Raw genomic sequence first — 18,971 nt, forward strand, 5'->3', positions numbered from 1 at the left:
TGAAATTTTTTTATTGATTTCTTGTATTAACAAGTCGGACTTTACATGCGGTTTTTACAAGTGTAAAAACTACAAGTGTAATTTTCTTTATTGAACTGACCCCTGTATATATATATATATATATATAAAAATATAAATTAAATAGTTAAGCCCTACATATAAGAACCTGTTGGGATTTGTTTGGCTAAATAGGTTCTTATATTTTGGGGTATTAAAAAAAGTAAATTTCTGCCAGAAGGTTCTTAAATCCCTAGGTTCTTACACGCGGGTTTTTACTGTAGTGTAAATGTCTTCTATAGATTCTAATAAACGTCCCTTTTCATTGTCTGGTTAGATGTTTTCTATATCTCAAAATCAAACTCTAATCCACTTCCTTTCAATTTTGCCAACACTTCCTTCTCAAATCTGTCATCCAACTCTGGAGTGAAGTAATTCTTCCAGTCTCCAACCACGCCCTTTCGAAGTAGCGAAAATTCGCCCTCTTGGCCGCTCTTTACTGCGTAACTTGCAGCATTTTTCTTCATTCCACTGAAAGTGCACTGTTCAGCAATGCGACTGATGAGATCATCTGACAGCGGCTTGTTGAGGAAGTTGGCGATCATCTTGACATGGGAAAGCAGATCCTAGCGGAGAGAGAATCCTTACTTTCAGGTTTATCGAGATAGTACTGTTTTAAATGTTTTCTTAAGCTGGTACCGGTGACTTTGAGACTGTGGTCAAATCTCGGAATACATACAAATAAGCCAAGAAGGTAGGTAACAGCATTGAAATGCAGAAAGCCTATTGCAGTTCCTCACGGTCAGGCCAGGATTTTTTCGCCTGGAGGGCGAAGCGAACGGGAAAGTGTTTTTGCTTAAGAAGAGCCTGTAACAGGCCAAAATACAGTCCTCACTACAACAAACCTTTTGTAAATCTTCATATTTGAGAAACAAGATATTTGGGTCATCTTTGTGCTTCCACCATCCTAGAACATGGTCATTCCAGAAGTTGAAATCCACTGTTTGAAACATAAAAGATCATAACTGTGAATTTATTTGTGAGTCTTTTTATGTCTTGGTTTTCACGAGAGGTCATCAAAATTCTAAAATCCAAAATCGCAAGATCCCTGAGTTTTTATCCTTCACTGGCTATTAGACGTCCTTAATGTATGTCTTGTTGAAGGTTTTTATCTCGATAGCATCCACCGTCTTTAAAATAGAGCCTTTTGAATTTCTTAGCCAGCTGAATTACTTTTAAAAAATGCCTCATCCTGTGATTTTTAACAATTTGAACAGTTGCGATTACGTGAGAAGTATTTGTGTGAATGTTTACTTATTCATGAGGGTGATCTGTACGCTTTTTGGAGCAGAATATAATGCCAGATGTTTTCATCGATTTCCGACCGCCATGTTGGAGCCCAACCGGTTGTGCTCCAACATGGCGTTTCCATACTGTGCTCTCTAAATTTGTGTGGAACATCATGACGTATAACTCGAGTACAGAATACCGTACAGACCTGAGACTTGGACAGGTAGGTTATATAGTACTTTTCTACAACCTGTAACATTCTTGATTTTTTTGAGCCAATAGTTTTGGATTTATTTTTTCGCGGCGTCACAGTGAAAACTTTCTTACCATTTCCTTCAATAAATAGCTTGGCATAAAATTCCCACGGCCCATTATATCCGTTTCCAACGCTCTTCAAGCTTGTCGAAAATTTGAAAAATGATACTGCAACATCCTTTGGATTGCGAGCAACGTAAATATATTTACACTTGGTGTCTTCAGTTGCACTTTTAGGTGTAATATGGTAAGGAAGGTGGGTCTTTAAAATCCGAGGGCTTGGTAGAGTGTTGTAGTCAGGTTGAGGAAATCTTGTAGTGGTTGCAAATTCTAGGAATGGAACTCGCTCCATAATATGGCTGCTTTTGACTTGTCCTTCGTTAAATATCTGCCAGACAATTTCTTGAACCCAAGTGGTCCCTACATAAAATGATATAAATTTAATATTAGCATATAGTTATGCAACAACAGCAGCAGCAACAACAACTTTTATTTGTGCTTTAGGATCATTACAAAAACTCAAGCTGCAATATATAAATTTAAAATACAGACAGTAACTAATCACCCAAAATGACTTTCAAGCTAAACTGGTTGGGTGACTTCGGTTCCGTTATAAATTATTTGAAAATATACACTCAGGTCAGAAAAAGGCATTAACCCTTAATATGCTAAGTCCGGATTATTCCGGGATTTGGAGGGAAGGCCATTCAACCACTTATGACGTCACCAATTTACACGTCAGCAGATTTTTGTGACGTGCAACTTATAGAGTTTTGATAGATCTTTCCACAGGACTGTCCGTTTTGACTATTGACCGCATTCTGACAGAGCTAATCGAAAAAAACGTGAACAGTTTTTGGTGTAAAATTGGTGCTAAAACAGGCCAATATACCCGCACTTGATCATGGTCCAAAGTCCAAATTTTGGCTTATGCGCATACGCCAAGTAAAACTTTGTACATGGAAATTGCATCAAAAACCTACTGCAGTGTCAGAAAGTGCATTCCTAGCAAAGTTTAGAGAAATTTAGGACCGTAGAGCCAAGGAAATCGATTAACGATTAAAAAATCCGTTTAAACTGTGTACCGTGGTTTCCTACGAATTCCCACCGCTACATAATTGGCGCCCGATGAGGGACAGCTTTGTTCCCGTGGAAAAATTACGAGCTTCGTGCAGTTTGTTGTTTCAGCTTGTTTGCACATGGAACTTTCAAGCGACGAAATATGCGCATGAGAGGGACCGAGTTGTTAAAATCGGAAAGAGTCTGGGAAGCCCTCACGAGGAGTGCAAAATTACGGGAAAAGCACAAAAGCGGCCTCAAAGAATGAAGGAAGAGTTCACAAACTTTGGAGCCTTCTAATATGGCGCCGGCCAGAGGGTTGTTGTGGGCGAAACTCGTGCGTCCGTCGGTGGCCCCGACGTCAGGTACCTCAGCCTCAATTTCAACCGCAATTTTCACCGTTCTTGGTCTCCGAAGGCGAACAGCGGCATAAAGGAGTAGATTACCGTATTTGGCGTTACGAAGTGGAAAGCGCTGTGTCGGCGGGATTACATTCGGAAGCAGTGATTGTGGAGCAAATTCGTAGCTCGCTTCAAGGCGAAGCCAAATCAAAAATGGTAGGTTTTGGTCCAGAAGCCTCAGTGACTTCTATTTTAGTCCTTAGACCAGTTTCAGGGAAGGCGCGAGGAGGAAACACCCCGCACGCAGACAGGGCGAATTGAGGAAGATCGGCCGACCGCGACCCGCCAGGAGGGAGGCGACGACCCACGACAGAGTGTTTGGGGTCGAAACCCGACAAAGAAAGGGAGGAAAAAAAGAGGTCGCGAGCCGGGAGCCCCCGACGGGGTGGACCATGCGAGAACGACCCCCCGCGAGCCGGAGTGACCCCCCGGCGCGAGCGAGACCGCCGGCCCCAAGAAAGATACAAGGAGGAGAGAACCCGAGCCTGGGAGGGGGGAGGGAGACGGCGGGGGGGGGAGAAGGCGGACGACCAGGGGAGGGCAAGGGAGCCCCCGGGCCCCGCACCCCTCCCGCGTGAGAACCGCCACCGATTGGCGGCGGAGAGGGAGGCAGGACCGCCGGGACCGCAGGAGACAAGAGGAGGAAGCATTGCGATGAGCCCCCAGAGGGTGCCTCTCATGTTTCGACCCCTTAACCCGGAGGCCGCCACCTTCCAAGCACCCCCGTAGATATCCTATTCTAACTAAGCCTGACGAGGATCTTCAGCCGCCCAGGATGCCGACCGCCATATGAACCAGATCACCCAAAGGTGAGGTGCAGAACCAATTAAACTGGCCGAGAGCGACCTAGGTCACTATGAAAGCGATTTCACAGCGACCACAGCACCACGCCCGGGCGCGCCACAGCAGAGCGGGGAGAGTGGCGGGGAGGGGGGAGCGGAGACGGGGTGGGAGCACCCGCCCGCCGGCGCGGGGCCGTGGCCTACGAATTCCCACCGCTACATTAACATAAGAATTTATGATCGTGTTAGAGTTTCGGACGAGATACATTTAATTTGCACTAAACAAACTAAAGTGCTGAAAAATCAGTGAACTATCGACAATTAACTTGGTAAATTAAATATTCAATCGACCCTGATAACTCGAAACTCGAACTGTTTTTTGTTTCCCTTCGAGAGTTCGAGTTAGCGAGGTTCTACTCACTGTACGTAATTCCTTTATAGACCAAGCTTGTTCGCTCAAGACTGCAGCCATCAAAAAAGAAGCGGGCCAATATCCAGCCTTGGCCTGGTTCTGTTTTGCGTTTTTTATTGACCTCGATTTCACCTCGGTCCATGAAAACGCAAAAAAAGAACTTGGCCAATATACAGCCTTCTTGACCTCACGCTTGGACAATAACACAATTTATAAACTACTGCTTGCGCAACACCACAAAGTTACAGAGGTTACGCCGCATTTCGCCATGAAAACTGAGTCTCGCCGGATTAAGCATTTCGCTACAATACTAACATGTTTGTATGAGGTAAGTAAAATACAATATTCGCTTTAACTGTTAGCTACGCTAGTATAGACCAGTATAAACTGTTTGCTCTTTTGTTCTTCAATATGCTAATATGGCGTCCATGAGCCAGAGGTCTGTTTGTTGTTCTTTACTCATGCTATGAATTCGGAAAAAACGGAAATGTGCAACAAAGAGATCAGGACTCTTGCCCCACCGTCCCCAGAGGCCGCGACCTCTGGTCTGCGCCGGGACGGGACCCGCAGCCGCCGCACCCGAGGCGACGCCCGGGGAGGTCCGCCGGGAGGGGGCGCACACGAGGACGAACGAAAGTGGGAGGGGAGACGACCGCCGAGCACGAGGAAGAGAGACCGCCGGACGACCGGCCCGGCCGGAGACGCGAGACAATCAGTGGAACGGGAGGCGCGAGCCCCGGGCAGGCGCCCACCGGAACCGGCGCCGGGCTCCAGAGCCGTGAGCCCGGCCCGCTGGTAGGGGAACACAGGCTCTGGGGACGAGATTGTCTTGCCTCCGATGTGATTTTACTCTGCAAAAGATAACTGGAGTTCAAATGTTAACACCTATATACTGACTCACCTGACTTGGGGTATGTGACCACGAAAACATCATCCGGTCTCGTCTTAAAATCCGAGATAAAGTCGCAAAGCAACTGAGGATCGGAAGTGAAATTTGGAGACATTTTTACGCCCAGAACGTCAATGAATCTTGCAGATGTCCATTCACCTTCCGTTACTTGAAAGAGGGGAGAACTTGCCATAATGGTTGCAAGCACTGCAAACAGCTTCAAACGACTACAGTTTAACGCAAGACTGGATTAACACTTAATTAAGCAACTGCGCATCATGTAAATTTCTGTGGTTTCTGAATTCTGATTGTGTTAGTCACGCAACTATGTTTTGATTGCGCAATACCCCGTAATCAAGTCACTGGTCGTGGTCGGGGCCTGGGTCGGGGAAAAATGTAAGCTCCTGCTACTTTATAAATTCTATAAAATTTAAAAACCTCAAGCCAAAGTAAGAGACTAAGTTAGGAGTCGCTGATATATATGATGTCTACAAGTTTGTCGCGCACTGATCTGAAAACCAGACTTGAATCACTGTTTGTTTCACTACCCTGACGTTAAGGAGTTTTCGCTTATCTTCCACGTTGCGATGGGGGAGATGGACTCTGAAGCTTTCTTTTAACTTATCTGCGGAGACCTCTACTTGTTTTTATTTTCTATTTTACACTGGATACTGTATGTATTCTCTTTTTGTATGACCTCCTTGAGGTCATATTAGTGAGCACGCGAAAACAATCTCTATTAGTGTTGAGCCATTGACAAAACTATAAACCAGGCGAATAGTTTACATGCAAGCCCGTATAATAAAATATTGCAATATCACAGCGACAAACCGATGAGTGGTGCCGGATCTATTGAAGACCTGGATCAGTAACTAAGTTAAAACGGAAAATATAGACGGCAAACTGATCCTGACGGCTAAAGCGGTCAAAAATAAACAAAGTGGATAAAAAGAAAAAAACTAGAATATAAGTTTTTTTCTATATATTCTAGTTTTTTTTTCTTTTTATCCACTTTGTTTATTTTTGGCCGCTTTAGCCGTCAGGATCAGTTTGCCGTCTATATAAGCCCGTATATGCAAGCGTAGTTTTGCGGTGGTCAGACTATAGGATTTTTTTCCCGCGAACCAGGTCAATCATGCGGAAAAAATATAGACAAATGTATGGGAAATAAAAAACGTAACTGAACGCTTTCTAACCCAGCTACATCCTTCAAACTCGGCGAATAAAAAACTTTTGCCTAGTATCTTAACTTTACAATTCATAAGTTGTCCAGAATTCAATTTTTGTAAAAGATATTTGCCGTTGGATTCCCATACAAACACTGTAATTTCTTCCCGGTTTGCCTACTCGTCAAGATGGCGTCGAAAACCGTGATAAAGCCTATCAGGCAGCGCGCCGCTCACCCTCACAAAAAATTTTTTAGACTGCCACCCCCCCCCCCCCCCCCTAAAAAAACCCTTTCGCCGGGGAGATAGGTGTCCAAGCTGATCTGGAACCAGTGGAACTATTGGGTGTGTGCGTGTTAACATGAATAATATCAACCAGTCCTAACTTAGTCTTTTATTTTGCCTTGAATAAAAAGGAGCGTACACTAGACTAGTATTCAGGTAGTTTTGCAATGCTCAGAGGGGTAGTGTACTAGGAGTAGTGTATTATCCCCAACCAGTGACTTGATTGCGAGGTATTGCGCAATCATAACAAAGTTGCGTGACTTACACAATCAGAATTCAGAAACCACAGAATCATATTGACATGCTGCGCGTGTCCGTCCAAGTTATGCGCTGAAACTGTAGCCGTTTGTAACTGTTTGTAGTGCTTGCATCCATCATGGCGAGTTTTCCCGTCTTTCAAGTAACGGAAGGTGAATGGACATCTGAAAGATTCATTGATGTTCTGGGCGTGAATTTGAATGCACAATTCATTTCCGATCCTCAGTTGCTTTGTGACTTTATCTCGAATTTTCAGACGAGGCCGGATGACGTTTTCGTGGTCACATACCCCAAGTCAGGTGAGTCAGTATAAAGGTGTAAACCCTTCGACATCTAGTTATCATATCTTCATACGTCTTTCCGTTTAAGAATTCATGCAATGAAGAAAGATCAACAAACAGACATCTGCCTTCAGACCTGCCAACTCTCACGATTCTGCTGCGAGTCTTGTTACCCCGGTCCCAAAAATATAACGATAAACGCATAGCACTTCAGAACATCGTATTTCGTCGCTGAACAACTCATACATTGATTTCACTTCGTTTTTAAAAAGTTCTTCCCTCGTGTACGATTGTTCCGGACTTACTAGCCTACGTCATACGTCACGCACTTCCACGGCTAATGTTCACATTTCCGGTAAACTGTTTCATAACAAGTGTCACGATGAATGAATGAAATACTTAATTATAGTGTCTGAGGTATTTAGCTTTAAAAAACGAATTGGGGACACTATTAACATTAAAATATATCTAAGCTACATAAAGTTAAAATATTTACACTTAAGCTAAGAAATAGAACCGTACGACATAGATAAATAGATAAATGAATAAAAAAATAAATGACAATATATAGAATATAAAATTTTATAATAAAAGTAGATGAAAGATAAAAATTGCAGTTAAGAATTAAAAATTAAAACTTTAAAAATTTATATCGGTCTAGCTGCATATGTCACATTTACACTCAGTTTGTATAAGATGTGTGAGGTCTTTTCTCCCAATACTTTTTTAGTCATTTTATTCTGAGGAAGGCAACAGAAAGGTGCCGAAAATTTAGTACAAATTTTAACATTTTTAAAGGTCAGATACAACCATATTTTTAAGTCTCACGATGTTTTATCCTTTCTCACGGTTTTATGGGGGGGAAATTCATTCTGAAATGAAATATATTATTACCTTGTAATTAAATAAAAAATGGAGAATTAATAAGAAAGGTATAAATTGATGAACTAGTAAAGCAGAACACTGTCATATTATAATTTGTATCATGCTGTCCATACTGTGTGAATTGTACTTCTGAACGTTTTTTGCCTAGTTCCTAGGAAAGTCCCTAAGGAACACACACATCTTGCACATAGTACCATAGCGAGGGGCATGAATGGGTTAAGTGGGAACTGGAATTTGGGCAAATTTTCGCTGAGAAAATGGCATTTAGTTCACTGGGACTGGAAATAAGAAACGAATAACCTATAGAGCTGGACTGGGATATGGGTTTAGGTTGCGAGATGTGATTTGAGCCAACTTTGGGCAGGTAAATGGGATTTTATACCCCCCCCCCCCCCCCAGTACTTAGTCAAATGACGCATGGCCAAAAATAGTGGATTCACTCTAAAGCATGACAATTGTATACAATTGCAAATTAAATTAAATTAGTTTATTAATGCCTTTCTTTTTGTTTTCTGACCTGTGTGTATATTGATAAATGGTCACCCAACCAGTTTAGCTTTGGATGACGGCTGTATTTATAATTTTATTTTATTGTATCTGTAGTTTTTGTACTGAATCCTACAGTACAAATAAATATTGTTGTTGCATGCCATGATAATATCTATTTTTAGGGACAACTTGGGTGCAAGAAATTGTCTGGCAGATATTTAACGAAGGTCAAGTCAAAAGCAGCCATTTTATGGAGCGAGTTCCGTTCCTAGAAGCGGCAACCTCAACAGATTTCCCCCCACCTGACTACAAAACTCTGCCAAGCCCTCGCATTATAAAGACCCACCTTCCTTACCATACTACACCTAAAAGTGCAACTGAAGACACCAAGTGTAAATATATTTACATCGCTCGCAATCCAAAGGATGTTGCAGTATCATTTTTCAAATTCGTGACAAGCTTGAAGAGCTTTGGAAATGGATTTAATGGGCCATGGGAATTTTATGCCAAGTTATTTATTGAAGGAAATGGTAAGTAAGCTTTGTCAGTACACTGTTAATTTGGTGATCTTTTTTTTTCTTGCAACAATTGGTCACATCACTTCTCAAACTCATGGCTAATTTATAAAGTGAAAAAAAAAAGGAAGCCAGAGCATGGAAATCTGATCTTAAGGTCGCGCAGGACCCTTGCTCATTAATGAATTCATTAGCCAAATTTCTTGACGCGGTGTTATCTTGTAAAGCTTTAATTCGAATTCTCTAAAATTTATCAAGGAACTTGGGGATGATGGAATTACATCATGATTGTCCTTTTACTAAGAGATGACCGTCGACTGTGATGTTACAAGCTCTTAACTGCAGATAATGCAATTTTGCGTCCAAGTATTCAGCTACAGCAGCGCCGGTATATAACCTGAGTAGTGATAAATCTACAGAGACACCTGCGCCCACGCTTGCTAACCTTGCTTCAGCCATTTTCACTGATCGTTTTAAAAGGTACCTGATATAGCTTCAAGTGGCAACAAGCAAGCTAAGTTTATTTTGTTTACCTAACAAAGTTTGGTCAAAATCAATCGCTTTAATAGTTTTGACTCTGTGAAGGGCTAAGAAAACGCTTGCCGGGGTCCCGGGGTCTGTGGAAAATGCTGGATTCCCGGGGTGTGGAAAACCAAAAAATAATAAAAATAATCTCTTTCTGGCTAAAAAGACAAGTTTAATTTTTGTCTGTTTAAATGCATCACCTACGAACTAAGGATCTTCGTGAAACGTGTTGAAAATTGCTTGCACGAAATACGCCGTGTCATTTTTTCGAACTGATTTCACGTTCCAGTGAAAATAGGAAATTTGAAGTACTCCTAGAAACTCAAATTGTGTAGATACTGTACAATTAAGAAAGAGTTACAGGGATTGTTTCGAAAACTTCTTCCGACAACTTTGAGTTTTGGTAACTCAAGCTCTAATTAACCTTTTTGTTCAAACAGTGAATTCCAACTTCTGGAATGACCATGTTCTGGGATGGTGGAAGCACAAAGATGACCCCAATGTCTTGTTTCTCAAATATGAAGATTTACAAAAGGTTTGTTGCAGTGAAGCCTGTATTTTGTCCTGTTCTAGGCTCTTCTTAAAGTGTATATGACACAGTTTTTTTTTATTTGCCTGTTCGAATGTACGTGGAATGCTGATAGGAACATCGAAAAAAGAAATTCGAAATCTCTTTTTTTCACCGCGTTTTCGCGCTCTAAAATCGTGAAATTTCACTTCCGGTTGGGTCCAAAACCGCGCACATTGGGGAGCTGGGTCTATTCTGCTTTTGACGTCATGGCCGATCTAGACCCAGCTCCCCACTGTGCGCCGTGACGTCAAACAAGAATGCGCTCAGTGATACACTCAATAACCAAACAAACCGAACATGGAATTTTAAAGCTGCGACGGCATAGATTTTAAATCGCTACAATCACAACAACACGTGCGCTACTTTTAAATTCGTTTTGAGCCTAATACGTCAAGATTAAAAACCACCTTTTCATTTTACTTACCTGTATATTTGCTGCTATGATATATGATAGCTTTATTTTTACACGCTGTTTCCATCGGCTTTTCTAAAAAAACTATTATTACACTAGTATCCCTCTAGACTTCAGATCATTTATAAACTTCCAAGCCTTTAGCTTTTTTTCGGTTTTCCGGCAACCAAGCCGCAATCTTCCTTTGAAATTCCCTGTTCAGTTTGTTTGGTTCTTGAGTGTATCACTTGTTTGACGTCACGGCGCCCAGTGGGGAGCTGGGTCTAGACCGGCCATGACGTCAAAAGCAGAATAGACCCAGCTCCCCACTGTGCGCGGTTTTGGACCCATCCGGAAGTGAAAATATTGAGTGTTTAGGTCTAAAACGCGGTAAAAAAAACGAGATTTCGACTTTCTTTTTTCGATGTTCGCATCAGCAAACCACGCAGATTTGATCAGGCAAATAAAAAAAAAATTGTCATATACACTTTAAAGGGGCTATGTCACGCAATTTTCGGCAATTTCGGCACTCACCAACTGTTCTTAGAATTAACTGAAATACAATAACGGCTTAAAACTGTAGAATTATTCAAAAGAAACACTGAAAGGCCAAAAAGGGGCATGGATGGGCAAAATTCGAGAAGATTAAAACGGATTGCGTTCGGGTTAACTTGAAAAACGTCGGCCCGACTTTTTTCAAGTTTATCTCAATTTGTATGAAAATGTCATTTACAACTCGAAAATCATCCTTGTTTGTTATGTGGCCATGATTTTGCCAATAAATGACTTTTGCTCTGCCAATTTGAAGTTTACAGCTCTTGATTAACGAAAATAAATGGAATTACCTAAAATACCGTGACGTAGCCCCTTTAAGCAAAAAACACTTTCCCGTTCGTTTCGCGCTCAAGGCTAAAAAACCTGACCTAACCGTGAGGAACTGGAATAGGCTTTCTTCATTTCAATGCTGTTACTTGCCTTCTTGGCTTATTTTTATGTATTCCGGGATTTGACCGCAGTCTCAAAGTCACCGGTACCCTCAACAGACTTAGAATTCAAACCTTTATTACAATTCTATTGCCACCCAATATGTCCGGCCAAAAACAAACCACAGAATCAATCATAAAATCGAATCGGTACCGGTATTTCACTTAGAACAATAACTTAAAAGCTACAGTACTACCTCTATCGAATTAATCACTCGCTACTTCGTCTTTATTCAAATATCTTCGTTGAGATATCTTCGCAAATGATTCGAAAGATTTCTTATATATGAAAGTAAAATAACATATTTATTTAATTGAAAGTAATGATTTTCTCTCCGCTAGGATCTGCTTTCCCATGTCAGAATGATCGCCAACTTTCTCAACAAACCAGTGTCAGATGATCTCATCAATCGCATTGCTGAACAATGCTCTTTCAGTGGAATGAAGAGAAATGCTGCAAGTTACACAACGAAGACCGAAGGGGGCGAATTTTCCCTACTTCGGAAGGGCGTGGTCGGAGACTGGAAGAATTACTTCACTCCAGAGTTGAATGAGAGATTTGAGAAGGAAGTGTTGGCAAAATTAAAAGGAAGTGGATTAGAGTTTGATTTTGAGATATAGAAGGCATCTAACAGGACAATGATAAGGGAGGTTTAGTAGAATTAATAGAAGACATTTACACTAGTATACAAATAAAGCCACGTGCTCGCCAATGTGATCTCGTATGCTTTTTTTTAGTAAATCTGCTACAAGCTTTTCGACCATAATATGACCATCACAAATAATGTTATTTCAGTTATTTGTGGACCAAACCATGGTCTAATGAAACGTTAGCGAATCGATTTAAAAGTCCTAGCTTAGTGCGTTTCCCATTCAGCAATCGTGATTTAGGAACTGCGCCTTATAATCTCATAATAACATTTGACCAATGACCTTCAGAGAAACTGACTGTCATATTAAACTGGAACAAAATTGGAAGCTGCCAGTTTCCGATGAGGTTGTAACAAAAATGTAAATGTTGTTTACAGTGGTCATGCACTTAGCTTCGAGATAGCTAGTTTGCAGGCATGCCACTGAAACAGAGGAAACAAATATTCTAAATAAACATAACATAATTAGAAATCCCAACTGGCAGGAGGCAGACCAGTTGGCTATATACAAAGCGTGACCGAGGTTTTAAACTCGGGACAACCGAAAACAAATCCAGCTAGTGACAGGGTGGAGGTTTTGAACCCTGGACCTCCGGATTACGACACCAGCATCCTAAACCACTCGGCCGCGCTGCCTCCATCTCCACTCTGCTCACATCTTAGATGTGGTCTAAAGCGGCCTTCACACGACAAACTATTGGCCAACTCGTGTTGGCAAGATCAAGTTGGTGTGTGTGAACGACGCAACAACGACAAACAAGTTGGTCAACTGTTGGCGACAAAATAGAACTTGTCTCTATTCTTACCAACAGTTTGCCAACTTGTTTGCCAACTGTTGTTGTGTTGTTCACACACACTAACTTGAGTTTACCAACATGAGTTTGCCAACTTTATTTTGTCGTGAGAAGGCCGCTTAAAAGGCAACCAGCATAATCCTCATCGCCAATAGAGTCCCAGTCAGTTTTGCTGTGCGACAGAAACATAAAGTCGTTTTAGGGGAGTTTTTAGGAAAAACGGCCAAGGGAGTTACAAAGACATAGCTGACAATTAAGCCTAGTCCCTCGACATGAACCTTACTTCTCTTAAATGAAATCTGAGCGATGTTATAGCACCTGAGTGGTTAGTATTGTCGCGTTGGTTACAAGTAGTCGCGTGAATCGAACGTGTTACTCGTGTGATACTCGCGTGGGTTCTTTCAAAGACAAGAGGTACACCACCTGCTGTGTTTAATTCTGTTAAATCCGTCTTTCCTCCGTAACCAGACGAACTAAAAATACTTGATTTACTTGACTGGACAGTATTTCAGTTCTTAATGTAGAGATGCAGCTCACATTGGAAAATTCCTGGTAAAAAACGAAAGCGGGAAAAATTAATTCCTTTTCTTCCCGTGTAATGCTACAAGAGATTTTGTAGAAAAATCGCGTTAAACGGGGTTACAGTTTTAAAACCCTTTTTTACGATGATATTGATTATTTGTTTTGTAAATCATTTACCTCAAATTATGATATATAACTTGTGTACATAAAAGCTTAGAGCATGTAAAAGATTTCAGAGTTTTGTTATGTAGGTAGGCTATTGACATTTTAACTGAAATTATTTCATGGGAAAAAATAAAGGAAAAACAAAATTTGTATATTCTTATTTTAACCAGCTACACCTAAGATTCAAGTTTGTATGAAAAGTACTCATCATAGATGTTTTTAATAAAGGATTTGTTTTATTAAAACCGGTTAACATGTCCGTTTGCTACAAAGCTCTACGTTACACAACTCATGCCAGCATTTATGATATGTGTTCTCTCAGTGGATTCAGAGAAAGAAAGCACGAACACAGATAACCATGTGAACTGACTTTGCCGTTAATAAAAGAGTTTGACAGCAGGGTACTATATTTCGTGAGGTCTTTAAATAACTGAGAAATTAACAACAAAGTATCTAAGGAGACAACGGACGTAAATTGCATGACCACTGCATAACCGTGACTGATAGTCATTCTGGGCCCCATGCCACTCTACTCCGACACATTTTATCTTGGTTTCATGAAATGGCTATTTTATTGTTTTATTTTGCGTTAAAAGTAAAATGCTCTTTTTATTTTTCGTGAAACGTGATCTGGAAACCCCTGCCCCACCCACTTACCACCATCGCCAAATAATAGCTTAAATTAATCTCCGTTAATTTGTGACCATCACGTGTCACATGACGATGTTGGCATGTAAAAGGCTATGAGGGAAGTTCTCACATTTATCCTCTATGAATTTCATGAGCTAAGGGACGGACAATTATTTTCCTGGAGAGGGGTATGAAAAATATTAAACAAAATTGTTTGCAGAAAAAAAAATAGTTTGCATTTCTTGAAAAAAAAAATGTTTGCAGAGGTGCATAAAGTTTGTTGTAAATAAGCTAGGGACTGGGGGCGATTTTGACCTGCGAGGTCTGAGTCGAATCTCGTGATTGACACTTCAAAACGCGCGCAAGAGAGGAATCGGGAGAGAACGGAAAGAAGTTTAGTGCGGACATTCATCTATCTCTGTATTACGGAATACATCTATCGGAACACGGAATTATCTCTTAGAACAACATTGCCATATCTCGAAGTCTATCAAGGAGTCAAAATAAAGAGTATATATCTATACAACAACGTTTGCAGAGTAAAATTTTTCATATCCCCACCCCCCCCCCCCCCCCCGCCACCTCCAGGAAAATAACAGTGGTCCGTCCCAAACTTGCAGCCTAGTAGACATTGTAAAGATAACTCATCCGACCATGCAAAGCAGGAATTCCCTGGGTTAAAGGCCAGCTTCTTCACAAGTGATCATTAGTGACCTAACTGACACATTCGCCTCAAGCTTATTTTAGAAGACAGAAGTCAGAACTATCACAGGATAATGCAATGCAGTGCTAGCTACAGTTTCACTACGATCCCAAAACCCCAAGTTACAAATGAATCGATCGCCTTAGACTCGCATTTTGCCTTTTTCGATAAACGCTAGGAAGCCACCATCTAAACATTTTCCGCTCTGCTTGCGGCATTAAGGTGGTGTACAAATTATGTTTCATGATTTGAATTATCTTTGTACTATAATATCAGAAATGCATGGGGCCCCAAATTTAAAAGTTTTAGCTTTGATGGCTGGGTTTCCTTCAGGGATTTTAATTAAGCTGGCTAAATGTGCTCTTGATGAGCCTTACTCTGCTCGTATACCTACTCCTCGGATACTGTTAAGATAAGTAATATATCAAACACAAGAGACAGTGTTTCATCGGGATGTCCAAACACCGAGAAGAGAAAAGAGAGTTGAAAACACGACGCACAGCGGAGTATTTTTTGACGAAATTCGAGGTGTTTGGATAGCCGACGAAACACTGTCTCAAGTGTTTGATTTATCTTCTCAATCGAAACAAAAACTACGGAGTAAGCGGTGAAATAACATCGTAAATATCTATGTTAATTAAGAGTAGACCGGTTATGAAAACCTCCTTCACGGTAAGCCTAGTCCTTCATGTCGAGGGACTAGGATCACTGAACGGGAAACGCACTGAGCTAGAGCCTTAAAATCGATTCGCTAACGTTAACGTTCATTAGACCAAGAATTGGTCCACAAATAACTGAAATGACATTTTTGGGCAGTGACCATATTGTGGTCGAAAAGCTTGCAGCAGATTTACTAAAAAAGCATGGGAGGACTGTGAAACCACAATGGACACGCAATCTATCCTATCTAAGTATACCGATTCTCGGTTTATTTATGTGCCGTTTTCAAAAACTTAAAGAAACTGTTTGTTTGAAAAATATTTGTTTACTAGTGTTAATCAGAACCCTCAGATTGGAGTACGAGTACGACTTTCGTATTTTCATCCACTTACGTTTCCAGAGCCCTCACTCCTCCCTGTTGCTGGCCAGTTGAAAAGAAGACTATTAGTACGAGATTGGTGTGAATTGTGATAATCAAAAGCGTAAACACCAGGTTTGAAAAGTCGTACTCGTACTCAATCTGGTACTCGTACTCCGATCTGAAGGTCCCTAATGTCTTCTATTGTACTAAACGTCCTTTATCATTTTCTTGATAGATGTCTTCTATATCTCGAAATCAAATTCTAAACCACTCCCTTGCAATTTTGCCAACACTTCCTTCTCAAATCTCTCATTCAACTCTGGAGTGAAATAATTCTTCCAGTCCCCGACCACGCCCTTTCGAAGAAGCGATGTTTCGCCCTCTTCCTTCTTTATCGCGTAACTGGCAGCATTTTTCTTCATTCCACTTAAAGTGCACTGTTCAGCAATGCAACTGATGAGATCGTCTGACAGCGTCTTGTTGAGGAAGTTCGCGATCATTCTGACATGGAATAGCAGGTCCTAGAAGAGAGAAAATCCTTACTTTCAGGTATATCGAGGTAGTACCATATATTTCAAGTAAAATCCCGACTCGATTCTATAATTGACTCAGTGTTTTAATTAGTCGGTTCTAAGTCTGCTTTCAAAGTTTTCTTTTAGTATAGGAAAGGGTACCAGTGACTTTGAGACTGCGGTCACATCCCAGAATACAAACAAATAAGCCAAGAAGATAGGAAACAGCATTGAAATGCAGAAGGCCTATTCCAGGTTCTCGCGGTCAGGCCAGGTTTGTTTTTGCCTGGAGCGCGAAGCGAACGGGAAAGTGTTGCCTCACTACTTACAACAAACCTTTTGTAAATCTTCATATTTTAGGAACAAGACATTGGAGTCATCTTTGTGCTTCCACCATCCCAGAACATGGTCATTCCAGAGGTTGAAAGCCACTGTTTGAAATAAAAAGATTATAACTATGAACTTGTTTGTGAGTCTTTTTATGAAGTAGAGTCTTACACCTAAATTGGTAAAGAAACCTACTTACCATTTCCTTCTACAAATAACTTGGCATAAAATTCCCATGGCCCATTAAATCCAGTTCCAAAGCTCTTCAAGCTTGTCGAGAATTTAAAAAAAGATACTGCAACATCCTTTGGATTGCGAGCAACGTAAATATATTTACACTTGGTGTCTTCAGTTGCACTTTTAGGAGTAATATGGTAAGGAAGGTGGGTCTTTAAAATCCGAGGGCTTGGTAGAGTGTTGATGTCAGGACGGGGAAGTGTTGTATCGGTTGCCATTTCTAGGAATGGTACTCGTTGCCTAATATGGTTGCTTTTGACTTGTCCTTCGTTAAAAATCTGCCAGAGAATTTCTTGAACCCAAGTTGTCCCTAAATAAAATGATATAAAATTAATGTTAGTATTTGAATTGTAAGATTAAACTAAAGTTACAATACATAAATTAAAAATACAGACAGTGAGTGTATTACCTTTAAAGCTAGTGCTAGACTCGAAGAAAGTACTATACAGGGAAATAACAAATGAATTACAAATGAATTGTAAGTAGTGAATTAATTACAAATGAATATAACATGGTTAAAAGTCCCAACTGACAGGAGGCTGGAGGCAAACAAGGAGTTAAACTCGAGACAACTTAGAACAATTTCATTGATCGGTAGGATAGAGGGCTTGAACCAAACCACTCTGTCACGCTAGCTTTCGCGTAACGCAATCTTTCACGTTGCCAAACTGAGCGTCTGAGTAAGCATGGTAAAGAGGCTTTGTTGTTTGGCTGAATCATCGAGTTGGCAAGACGGGCCCTATCTTGCCCGCTCAGTATTTCCCGCGTCGGTCCCGCAAGAAGAAGTTCTCATTTTGGCCATATAATAATTCCTTTTTTGACCAAGCTTGATCGGTCAATAAAAACGCAAAAAAAAAAAAGAACTTGGCCAATATCCAGTCATCTTGACGTCACGCTTGGTCAATGCGCAACATCACATGTACAGTCACGACAAAGTTACAGAGGTTACGCCGCAATTCGCCAATGAAAAACCTCTCGCCGCATTCATTGCGCACAGTACTAACACTGAAAACTGTTAGCTACGCTAGGATAGATCTTTTGCACGATCGTATTCCCCAAGTTGCATTTCAGAGGATTTGAATATAACTGTTTGCATTTTTGTTCTTCAATATGCTAATATGGCGTCCATGAGACAGAGGTCTGTTTGTTGTTCTTTGCTCATGGCATGAATTCGAAAACGGAAATATGTACAGCTAGGAGATCAGGGCCCTTGTATCCGATGTGATTTTACTCTGCAAAAAATAACTGGGGTTCAAATGTTTACAGCTTTTTACTGACTCACCTGACTTGGGGTATGTGACCACGAAAACATCATCCGGCCTCGTCTGAAAATTGGAGATAAAGTCGCACAGCAACTGAGGATCGGGAGTAAAAAGTGGACTGATTTTCACGCCCAAAACTTCAACGAATCTTGTAGATGTCCATTCACCTTCCGTTACTTGAAAGACGGGAGAGCTCGCCATGATGGATGCAAGCACTAAAACAGCTTTAAACGGCTACAGTTTTAACGAACGTATATATTGGATAAACACGCAACTGCACAGCACGTCAGTTTGTGTAAGTCACGCAACTTTGTTTTGATTGCGCAATACCCCGCAATGAAGTCACAAGTCGGGGATATTACACTAAGAAACCAAAATAATGAAAAGACCACTTGTATAAATAGCAGCGTGAAGCCGGATCTTGGCGTAGATCAGGATCAGCAGTATAAAGTAAAACGATAAACTAAATGCAAGGCTGATCGGACAGCAAAAAAGGCTAAATAAATATTATTGCCCAATATTTCCAGGGGCCGAAAAAGCTTAGTAGCGTAACCTTTTTGCAAAAAAATTATTTAGCCTTTTTAGCTGTCCGATCAGCCTTGCATTTAGTTTATCGATATAACACTACTGGCCTGAGCATTGCAAAACTACCTGAACACTACTTTAGTGTACGTTCCTGCTAAAGTAAAAACCTGCGAGTAAGAACCTAACATT

General features: G+C 40.9%; 3 protein-coding genes across 3 annotated transcripts; 1 reads left to right on the forward strand and 2 right to left on the reverse strand.

The window, feature by feature from the left end:
• Positions 1 to 211: 211 nt before the first annotated feature.
• On the reverse strand, positions 212 to 5,368 carry LOC144651288 (sulfotransferase 1B1-like). Its single transcript, XM_078511227.1, has 4 exons — positions 5,098 to 5,368; positions 1,615 to 1,962; positions 903 to 997; positions 212 to 623 (listed from the first exon to the last, which is right to left on the reverse strand). The coding sequence occupies exons 1-4, from the start codon at positions 5,276 to 5,278 to the stop codon at positions 342 to 344; spliced, it is 906 nt and encodes a 301-aa protein (XP_078367353.1). The 5' UTR covers positions 5,279 to 5,368; the 3' UTR covers positions 212 to 341.
• A 1,274-nt stretch (positions 5,369 to 6,642) lies between these two features.
• Positions 6,643 to 13,601, forward strand: LOC144651291 (sulfotransferase 1B1-like). Its single transcript, XM_078511231.1, has 4 exons — positions 6,643 to 7,093; positions 8,632 to 8,979; positions 9,930 to 10,024; positions 11,777 to 13,601. Exons 1-4 carry the CDS (start codon positions 6,913 to 6,915, stop codon positions 12,053 to 12,055), a joined length of 903 nt encoding a protein of 300 aa, XP_078367357.1. The 5' UTR covers positions 6,643 to 6,912; the 3' UTR covers positions 12,056 to 13,601.
• Positions 13,602 to 14,801: 1,200 nt separating this feature from the next.
• Positions 14,802 to 18,513, reverse strand: LOC144651294 (sulfotransferase 1B1-like). Its single transcript, XM_078511234.1, has 4 exons — positions 18,278 to 18,513; positions 16,958 to 17,305; positions 16,768 to 16,862; positions 14,802 to 16,440 (listed from the first exon to the last, which is right to left on the reverse strand). The coding sequence occupies exons 1-4, from the start codon at positions 18,456 to 18,458 to the stop codon at positions 16,162 to 16,164; spliced, it is 903 nt and encodes a 300-aa protein (XP_078367360.1). The 5' UTR covers positions 18,459 to 18,513; the 3' UTR covers positions 14,802 to 16,161.
• Positions 18,514 to 18,971: the final 458 nt, after the last annotated feature.

Source organism: Oculina patagonica, chromosome 4 (genome assembly GCF_052425735.1).
Source record: "Oculina patagonica isolate OP01 chromosome 4, crgOcupat, whole genome shotgun sequence".
NCBI classification, from domain to species: domain Eukaryota; kingdom Metazoa; phylum Cnidaria; class Anthozoa; order Scleractinia; family Oculinidae; genus Oculina; species Oculina patagonica.